This window comes from Carassius auratus, unplaced genomic scaffold (genome assembly GCF_003368295.1).
Source record: "Carassius auratus strain Wakin unplaced genomic scaffold, ASM336829v1 scaf_tig00033561, whole genome shotgun sequence".
NCBI lineage: Eukaryota > Metazoa > Chordata > Actinopteri > Cypriniformes > Cyprinidae > Carassius > Carassius auratus.
In genome coordinates this window covers 14,694-26,058 of record NW_020526093.1, presented here as the reverse complement: position 1 = coordinate 26,058, position 11,365 = coordinate 14,694, and the positions used below count along the sequence as shown (strand labels likewise).

Sequence of the window (11,365 nt, the reverse complement as noted above, 5' to 3'; positions counted from 1 at the left end):
GGGACACGACCAATATTTGCATTTGTTTAATTATGAGAGAAGAACGGACAAGTCTGTTTGTTGGTGTGTGTGTGTGTGTGTGTGTGTGTGTTTACATTTTGGATGCAGCGGTCAATGTGATATTCTTGCATCCTGTTGGACTGTGATGTTTCCTAAATGATCGTAAGGACAGATTTAAAGAGAGCAGGAGAGATTTTTGTGTTTGGTGCCGTTCACACTGGAAACATTTTGTCTCACTATTTTTAAGTGTTGGTCTTTATGCACACATGCATCATATGTCAAATAAAGATCATTTAATTGCTATATATATATATATATATATATATATATTTTTTTTTTTTTTTTTGCAGTTTTTGAATAAAGCTCTTTCCTATGGAAACTTGGTTTAATTCTAAGCCACGGAATAAAAAATACTTAATTCTCAAAATTGTGAGAAATAAACTCAGAATTATAAAATTGTGAGATATAAGATATAAGCACAATCACTAGATGTAAGAGATTAAGAATTAAGAGAAAAAAAGTATGAATTGTAAACCTGTAAATCTTGTAAAACCTCTCAAAATTACATTTTTTCTAGATTGTAAGATAAAAGCCACAATAACCTTTTTTTTTATACTTGTATAATTTCCTTTGCAAAACTGTTTATACACTAAAAAAATTTCTAGAAACAATTAGAACTCAGAAAACGTAACTGTAAATTGCACAAGTACAAAAGAAAAATTCTAATATTACATTGAATTAAATATGACTTTTTAAAATCTGAAATAATATTTTCTTCTAAAGCACCGGTAATCTTGTTTTTACTTATAACTTTTCAGTGTAGAGACAGCAGCAAGAAAAAAAAAAAATATATATATATATATTTTTAAATCAATCACATGATGCTTTTTGAATTTATGGATCAAAGTTCAGTTTGGATATGATGAAATGAGATTTGAAATCAGTAGGAGAGAATTGAATTCCTCACAAATCTGTGTCTTGTCAAGTGAAAAGTATTCCCAAACTCCTGCGTTTCATCTGTTGTGAACGGTCCCTCGTTAGTTTACACAGCTCTGTGTTTGTGTACATGACGCGTTCACGGACACATGACTCATAATAACCTTCTTTCCACAACATCTGTCGTGTGCTTGTTTGTGTGTTGGTTCTCGATGAAGAAAACTATACGTTTACATTTTTTAAAGAATAAACCATGCATATAAAAAACCCCACTGATATTAAGTTTTATTTCTTATATACACAGATGCTTGAAGCGTACACAAATACTTTATTCATATATTTGTCTCTTTTGAATACATCAGTGAATGCAGAATATAAACTATTTACATCATAGATAGGCTATGCATAGATAAACAAAACTGTATCTTAATGCATACAAATCACAAATCAGTTTGCTTATAAAAATAGGTTGTAGCATGCATGCATGAGAAAAGCATGTAATGCACGGACGCTCTTTAGTAATAATGTCAGCAGAAATTCAATTAGCCGAAATATGTTAATGGATCTACAGAGGCAGTGAAAGACTTTGAGAGCAGTCTCAAGTGCACGGCTATTGTGATAGTCATAAACATCTTTCTAAATGCCCACATGAGGGTTTTACTCTGAACATGGTGCATTTAAAAGCTCACTTAAGAGCAGGATTGCTCTCAAACTCGCATCTCACCGCGCTGATGCTGTCCACACTCGGCTGGCTGTTCACTCTCATGTGTGTGTGCGAGAACGGGAAGGTCTCGGACCGGGACATCTTCCCTTTACCGTGTCCGCCGTCTCTGGGGTAGTCTGTGATGTGTCGCATGAATTCAGGAGCCGTGAATCTGCGCAGGAGTCTGTTCCCGAATCTGGAGAGCCCAGAAGAGCGAGGTTTGATCCGTTCAGGTTCGAGTTCTTCACGACTGAACAGAAGTTTGCTCTGTCTGGTCGTTTTGGGAACGCTGCCACACTTTTGCACCTCTTTACTGACGTCGAAGTTGTCAGTCGTTTTTGCGCTGTAGAACTTCGCAACAAGCGGTTTTTCGTCTTGCAGCGACGCTCTTTTGAATTTACTGGCGGATCTGTTGGTTTCTTGCACGTCGCCCTGATAGGATTGTTTCCTTCCGGTTCTGAGGTCAAGATTAAACGACCTAGTTTTCCCCCGATGCGGCACGACGCCGTCCGTCTCGGGTTCTGTGCTTCCGTCTTCTTTCAGAACTAAGTTTTGGATCTGTTTCGAAGCGAACAGAAGATCTGCTCCCCCGTCTTCGGATCTGATGAGGCTTTGGTTGGCGTCTGGACGTCTGAAGCGGATCCGCAGGCTGTTGCTGTCACTAACGCACAGCTCTCTCTGACACAAGGCCGGGAGGATTTCCTCGTGTTTGCTTTGGATTTGTTTGGAGAACCTGTCTAGTACCTGCTTTGGGAGGCGATTAGGCCACCGCAGGTCTTCGGCGGGTTCTCCGGTGCTGTTTGTCGGACTCACAATCTTCTTTCCGCACCCGTTGAGGGTCTGAACGCACTGGTTGTGCCCGAAGAAGTCAGCAACTTGGATAGCCGAGTGGCCGGCGTGATTCGTGCGATCAAGTCGCAAACCAAGTTTCTTAAACGCCCGGATTAAGAACTCCAAGATTTGGCTGTGTCCTCCGCACGCGGCGTACATGAGCGCACTGTTTCCCCACGTGTCCGTGAGCTCTGGATCAGCGTTGAATTGCACGAGGAGCTTCACCGAATCCAAGTGTCCGTGCTCGCATGCCAGACTCAAGGCTGTGCGTCCGTGGTCATCCCGGGTGTTCACATCCGCCCCTTTTTCAAGAAGCAATTGAGTGAATTTGGATCTTGTTGCGTGCTCTTGAAGGCACACGGCGTGCATTAGAAGCGTACGTCCGTTTTCGGCTTTCCCGTTGATGATGCGCCCATCCAACGCGTCCAGGACGAACCGAGCCAAGTGGACTTTCCCGCTCTGCATGGCTTCCAGGAAGGTTTTGGTGCCAGATCCCTGACACAAGTCCTTCGGCCTCAGCATCATGATCTGGAGTTAGTTGGTGGTGGTTGTTGACAGGCAGCTCAGAGTTTCTGAGTCGGGTCTGAGAAGCGGTCTGTGTTTTTATACCTCAGCGCTCTGCACGCCCTTCCCCTGTTGCTACAGAAACAGACATCTGAGAGCGATGGCGATGCTGCTATGGGTCCATTCACAACCACCTCCTCTTTTCTCAGCCGGGAGGGAAGAGGGGAGAGAGATGCACTAATTCGGTGACAAGAATTACTCGGTGGTAAAAACACGGGTTTATTTTATTCTCCTGTCAGGTTGGACATAAAAGAATCCGTTGCCTGAGCAACAACATTAATGCCCTTCTCTTTGGGTGTATAACAAATAAATATATATACATAGAGAATCCCAGAGAGATTTGTGAGGTTTACACAGGTCGAGTCGGTGTATAATAGATGTTGTAATCCCTGAGTCATGCTTGATGAACCTGCAATGGTCGTTAGTACGCAGATAAACACTCATTCTGACTCAACATCTGCACCAAAACTCATTTACAAAGAGATGCAATATTTATTTTCACTAAACTTTTAATGAACTTGAATCATTGCTTGAATCATTTTTGTGGTGTTTGCCAAGTCAGACAGCAATGTACCTACTGCTCTTATTGGCTTTATGATCATATCGTATAGTATAAACATAATTCTTCATATTTCATTATAACATACATATAATCATACATCATATCTCATCCATCTACCATTTCTCATACATTATGAATCATATATTGTATCTCATATATCATGCATCATATACATCATACATCCTTTATCTCATATTTCGTATCTCATTTTTTTTATACATTCTATCTCATACAAAATATATATAATATCTCATACACCACATCTCATTTATAATATCTCATACTTCAGTTCTCATTTATGAAATATCTATGTTATCATATATTATAACGCATACATCACATCATATCATATCATATTACATCAAATATCAAATTTCACATAAAACATCTCACATCATAAATCGTCTTATATTTAATGTTATCTCATACATTAAATAATTTCTCATAATATTAAATCTCTCATATCTAATTCATCATACATCTCATTTCTCATTCATTATGTCTACTATCTCATTTCCCATATATCACATCTAATATCGCGTATCATACGTCATATCTTACTTTTCATACATTATATCTCATATGACAAATATCTAATTTCTCATAGATAAATTATCTCATATTTATTATATAATCGCATAAATATATTTTTTCTCATACATCATCTCATAAATCATGTCACATTTTTCATACATTATATCTCATACATCGAATATTTAATTTATCTTACATTGTATCTCATAAATCATATTTCATACATCAAAAATCTGATTTTTTCATACATATCTCACCATACATCATATCCCACATCTCATTGCTCATATCATACATAATCACATAAATAAAATGTAAAAAGAAAAATTCATAAATCATATCTCATACATCAAATATCTAATTTGTCATATCTCATAAATCAAATCTCATATCATGCATAAAATCTCATGCATCAACTACCTCATTTCTCATTTCTCATTCATCAAATATCTAATTTGTCATAAATATCTCATAAATCATATCTCATATCATACCTCAAATCTCATGCATCAACTACCTCGTTTCTCATTTATCAAATATCTAATTTGTCATAAATATCTCACAATTTGTCATAAATATCTAATAAATCATATCTCATATCATACCTCAAATCTCATGCATCAACTACCTCGTTTCTCATTCATCAAATATCTAATTTGTCATAAATATCTCATAAATCATATCTCATATCATACCTCAAATCTCATGCATCAACTACCTCGTTTCTCATTCATCAAATATCTAATTTGTCATAAATATCTCACAATTTGTCATAAATATCTCATAAATCATATCTCATATCATACATCAAATCTCATGCATCAACTACCTCGTTTCTCATTCATCAAATATCTAATTTGTCATAAATATCTCATAAATCATATCTCATATCATACCTCAAATCTCATGCATCAACTACCTCGTTTCTCATTCATCAAATATCTAATTTGTCATAAATATCTCATAAATCATATCTCATACATCAAATCTCATGCATCAACTACCTCGTTTCTCATTGATCAAATATCTAATTTGTCATAAATATCTCACAAATCATATCTCATACATCAAATCTCATGCATCAACTACCTCGTTTCTCATTGATCAAATATCTAATTTGTCATAAATATCTCACAAATCATATCTCATACATCAAATATCATGCATCAACTACCTCATTTCTCATTCATCAAATATCTAATTTGTCATTTCTCATAAATCAAATCTCATATCATGCATAAAATCTCATGCATCAACTACCTCGTTTCTCATTCATCAAATATCTAATTTGTCATAAATATCTCATAAATCATATCTCATATCATACCTCAAATCTCATGCATCAACTACCTCATTTCTCATTCATCAAATATCTAATTTGTCATAAATATCTCATAAATCATATCTCATATCATACCTCAAATCTCATGCATCAACTACCTCGTTTCTCATTTATCAAATATCTAATTTGTCATAAATATCTCATAAATCATATCTCATATCATACATAAAATCTCATGCATCAACTACCTCGTTTCTCATTCATCAAATATCTAATTTGTCATAAATATCTCACAAATCATATCTCATATCATACCTCAAATCTCATGCATCAACTACCTTGTTTCTCATTTATCAAATATCTAATTTGTCATAAATATCTCACAAATCATATCTCATACTTCAAATCTCATGCATCAACTACCTCATTTCTCATTCATCAAATATCTAATTTGTCATATCTCATAAATCAAATCTCATATCATACATAAAATCTCATGCATCACCTACCTCATTTCTCATTCATCTTATCTCATATCAATTATCTAATTTCTTATGCACTACAACATATCTCCCTCATCATGCATCATATATTATTTCTTTCTATAGCATATATATATCTCATATATCACATGTTTTGATTTGGACCAGCAAGCAACCATCCATAACTAACTAATATTGTCCTGGTGAGTATCATGAATGCAATGTAAGTCACTCTGGATAAAAGCAGCTGCCAAATAGCCATAAATAGGATCCAATCAACAAAGACTCCATGAAAATCCACCTTAGCAAAAGTCACTAGTACATTACCTGTGTCTCAGGTCACTTTGATCACTCCAAACCAGACACAAATCTCTCGCTGTGGGTTATTGCATTTCCCAATAACCAGGGCGACCTGTTGCATGGATGTTAGTGATTTTATCAGCATAATGACACACGTGGAGCAGATGGGAGCTGCTTTACTGAAACACTGCTGGGTAATTCAATTTCTGATCAAAATAATCTCCATGTCATGAAAAGAAACCTGCGAGCTCTCGACATGTGCTGCTCTCGGAGATAAAGATGACGGCTATAAATATATGAGAGATTCAAGATGTGGATCAGTCGGTTTCTGAGAACGGTTCGGTGATTTGCTGTTAAGAGAGATGAAATAAAGCAAATCCAGTCCTGATGTTTATATTCCCAGAACATTGTTAGAAGATGAAAAACTTTTCAATACCCATTCAATTTTATTTGTACTGCACTTTTCACAATTAATTTAGTGCTTTAAGTGGCCCAAAAGAGGTGCCAGTACTCTATTATAGCCAACAAAAAATTATTTTCTGTTTTTTTTTGTTTGTTTGTTTTGTTTTTGATGACTCCCCTCATACCCTGAGGTAACAACAACTATATTTGAAGGGGTTTTCGCAGTCAACAGGCGACCTTAATAATAAATCCTTTTATTAGTTTGTGGATTTGCTTGAGCTAGAAAGAACTACTGAACATAAATAAAATGTGCAAAAGGAATAACTCCCAAACTAACTCAAATGATTCGCGAAGCCGCTCCGAACTCGCGAACTGATTCAAATGATTTGCGATCCCCAAACTGACTCAAATGATTCGCGAACCCGCTCCGAACTCCCGAACTGACTCAATTGATTCGCGATCCACAAATTGACTCAAATGATTCGCGAACTCGCTCCGAACTCCCGAACTGACTCAATTGATTCGCGATCCCCAAATTGACTCAAATGATTCGCGAACCCCCTACGAACTCCCGAACTGATTCAAATGATCCGCGAAGCCGCTCCGAACTCCCGAACTGACTCAAATGATTCGCGATCCCCAAATTGACTCAAATGATTCGCAAACCCTCTACGAACTTCCGAACTGACCCAAATGATTCGCGAACACGCTCCGATTCATCGAACTGATTCAAATGATTCGCGAACCCGCTTCGAACTGCCAAACTGGTTCAAATGATTCACGCTCCATGCTCCGAACCTGGAGGAAGCTCTGAAAAGCGGAAGCGCAGGCAAAGGATTAAATCCTCTATTAAAACAGATGTCCAAATAAACGTACCGGTTCGCTAAAAGCACGTTCTGGGTGCACAGAGAGGTGGCTGTACGCTCAAGAGCTATATTTGGAAGTGGCGGTACTGAGTACTGGTGCATACCGGCCCACTTAAAGCACTGAATTTAGTTACATACATACATTAACACATACATTTATTTAGAAATATACTCAAACTGTAGCCTGGTAATACCAGACTCTGCTACTTCACTTTGCTTCGTAGACAGTACAGAAGTACAGAAGCGAAATAAAATTGAGCGGAAGTAGGAAGTCTGACGTAGTCAAAAAATTTTAAACCGTGTTTTCATATTTATTTGTTTATTTGGAAATTATTTATAAATGTATGTATTTAGACATTTGTTTATACATTTTAGTTTCCAAATAAATTCCAATTTTGGAAATAATTTATTTATTTGAAATTTTAGGAATTTAATTAGATGTTTAAAGCTAAATCTAAAACCATTTTTCCTATTAAATTTTTTTAGAAATGTAGAACTTTTATTTATTTATATTTTTGAAGACATTTATTTAGAACTGTATTCCTTACAAATATTTCAAAAACCTATTTAACTATTATTATTATTATTTTTAGAAATGTATGTTCATTGCTGTATTTAAGGTATATTTAGAGATCTCCTTTAACTTTTGGGGGTTTTCAGTCCATTTTCTATATAAGCTACCATTGGAATGATCCAATTTTCAAAACAAAATTCATTGTTCTGTGCACTTTATTGATATTATCAGAATCCAGAATTTCACAGATAGATGTTAAATTGAGGTCTGAACCTCAGATCCTTAAATAGTATCAGTCTCTCCTTGAGTTTGATGCGGTCGGTCATAAATGATCTCCTGCCGTCCAAACCGACTGAATCAACACAATAACTCACTTGAAGCCGAGCGGCTGCCTGCGAAGGGCTTTTTTTGGACAAGTAAGAGGCTGAAATAGAGCGAGAGCTGTGAGCACTTCACCCAGTGCAGTCCTATAATCACACCTTCTCTAAAGATCATGTTTGACATGCACTGTACTTGTGTTCACTGTCGTCCAGTGCATCACAAAATTAGAAACCATGCAGCTTCGTAATTACAGGAGCAATTATTGCACTAAATTAACCTCAATTCATTTCAGAAGCAATGCACATTTTGAGATGCATTCATTCTGACGCTATTTAAAACTGAGTTTGCAGATGTAGAACGTATGGAGTTTATTTAAATAAAATAGAAATTGATTCTTTATAAATGTATCCATTTTACATTTTCTTTCAGAAATGTGTTTGAAAGTGCTTTGTTTGTTAAAGTATTTTAATAAATATAAATGAAAAATTAGAGTTTTGCAGCAATTTTCTCTGTAGATGTATGCATTGAACTTATTGAAAAAGTAAATTAATTAATTAAATACATTATCATTTTATTTTAGAAATGTATTCAGATTTTTTGTTTATTCAGTTTTTTAAACTGAGTTTTGCAGCTATTTTAGATACAGGGCTTATAAAAGTGGCTGATGTAATTTATTAAGAAATAAAAATGTGTTCATAAATAAATTTAAATTATGCATTTGTTTTTTAAACCTATAAATTGTTTATACCTGTTTTATTTATTCAGAAATCTCTTTAGCTATGTATTTATTTATTTAGACAATTATTTAGAAATTAATTGAAAAATATTAAATATTTATTCCTAAATAAATCTATATATTAGGTATATTTGGAGATCTCCTTTGAAATCCCACCCGCCCCACCCTTTTATTTTCACAGTTTCAGACCATTTTTAATGCCATAACTAATAAAATCCACTAAAAATTCAGAGCTCATCACAATAATTGATCCGAATGTAACGAAGGAGCAGAAATCGATCCTGGGGCACAAGATTAATTAAACTCAGTCAGTCCCTCTGGTGAGTGACATATTTAAAACTCTAGATCAAGAGAATCGACTAACTCTTTAAACTCTCTCATGGCTGTATCTTAGCAGAAGTAGCATTGATTGATTGATTGATTTTGTTGTTGCATGTTGATGCATGAATCAAACCAATACAATCAGTAGTGATAAACTCTCTCTCTCTCTCTCTCTCTCTCTCTCTCTATTGTGGTCTTGTTTGAGAGCAGATGTAAACGTCTGTGGCTCAGCGGTCATTGATTTCTCCTTCAGCAGCATTCACAGCGCGTTTGGACCGTATGGACGGACGGAAGCATGTGTGGATCCTGCTGGGATTTCTCACTTACGGCTAAAGCACAGCTTGGACCTGCTTCATCCTCACAGTGTTTCATATTAAAAGATAAGAGTGTAATTAAAAAACAGCAAGTGTTCAGATCGCAGTTTTGCTGATCTTATAAATATGATCCATGCATTCAACAGCAATTCATGCATGATATAAAACTTTTTTTGTTCATCTGTTGCAGTATTCGGATACAGGATTCAGTATTTTTTGGTATAAATATATATATTTTTCTTTTGTAGACTTGGTGCATTCCCAAAGTCATGGGTTTGATTGCAAGAGAATGCATGTGTATCTTAAATGAAAGTCAATGAAAGTCTCTTTGGATAAAAGTGGCTGGTAAACATAAAACATTGGTTCTATGTTTCTTGTTTGAAAATAAAGAAGCAGTGTGAATGAGAACTGAAAAGCTGTTGAGTGTTTGATTTTCTTTTTTTTTGTGAAAAATAAAATTAGCTAATTTAATGTAACATTGATGTCAAATATATATATATTAATGTGTATAAATGAATTGTCTAGTTCTGAAAAAATACATTTCTAAATAAATACATGTGTGAACAAACAAACATAATTGGAAAATTGTTTGAGATTTGGTCTAAAATGTCTAAATAAATGTCTAAAATTAATTTCTAAATATCTTAAGTTTCTGAATAAACAAAATATTGCAATACATTCCGAATAAATACATTTCTAAACATATTAAAAAAAAACATTGTTTTGAGATTTGGCCTTAAATGTCAAAATTATTTTCTAAACAAATCTCCAAATACATTTCTGAAATGATTTTTAAATGTTCAAATACATTTCTGAATAAACAAAATGTTTAAATAAAGTAGAAAAACACTAGGACGGGAAATTATCATTTCAGATTTGGCCTAAATGAAGCTGTCATTCAATACTGAGATGTAAACCTCCAAATATAATCGACTCATTACAGCCTCCATTGAAGAATTCTTGAGTTTGTTCTTTGATTCCTGGTGAAGGGAGACCATGTAAATCAGGGTTTAAAAATAAATGTCTTATTATGCAAACATCTTAAGCGGGTGGGTGCGCAGCGGTGGGCTGATGGGGTGTTGCTGCTTTGGCATAATTGGGCAGATGGATGCAGAAATGAGAAATGACCACATAAATACCCCGTGTCTCATTCCCCACGCGGATCGGACCTGAAGATCAACGCACAGAATAGACAATTAGAAATTAAGGTTGATTCTGAGCTAATGCCTGATCGTCAGTCAGGATTGACTGTGATCACCAAAAATGGAGGTTTCTGCTCAGCGAGACCGGTGACTGATTCTAAGAGGAGACGTTTATAGAAACGCAAATGTGAACCGAAGTGACATGATGGAAATGAGTTCAAAACACCTTGATGGAAAAACCTAGACTTTTTCTTTTCACAGAGAGATGACTTGGGTATGTTAATGTAAACATAGATTTCATATGTAAAACATTCAGGAGTTCAGTAAGTTCAACAGACAGAAAGAAGCTGCAAAACTCAAGTCACATTTGCACACAATGCATCCTGAAGTATCAGGATTAGTGCATCCAAAAACATGCCGAAAAAAGAATATGAATCCAAAATTATGGAAAAAGCATATGCATCCAAAAAAATTGCATCTAAAAATGGTAAAAAAATATAAAAGGCATTCAAAAACATGTTGAAATAACATATGCATCTTTAAAAAAACATGCAT

General features: G+C 35.2%; 1 protein-coding gene across 1 annotated transcript; it reads right to left on the bottom strand.

Moving 5' to 3' along the window:
* Positions 1-1,619: 1,619 nt before the first annotated feature.
* Positions 1,620-3,133, bottom strand: LOC113081280 (GA-binding protein subunit beta-2-like). Its single transcript, XM_026253353.1, has one exon. It carries the CDS (start codon positions 2,993-2,995, stop codon positions 1,622-1,624), a length of 1,374 nt encoding a protein of 457 aa, XP_026109138.1. The 5' UTR covers positions 2,996-3,133; the 3' UTR covers positions 1,620-1,621.
* Between the last annotated feature and the right edge of the window lie 8,232 nt (positions 3,134-11,365).

Coding starts and splice junctions, on each gene's coding strand:
- LOC113081280 (XM_026253353.1), bottom strand. CDS start 2,995: ATGATGCTGAGGCCGAAGGACTTGTGTCAGGGATCTGGCACCAAAACC.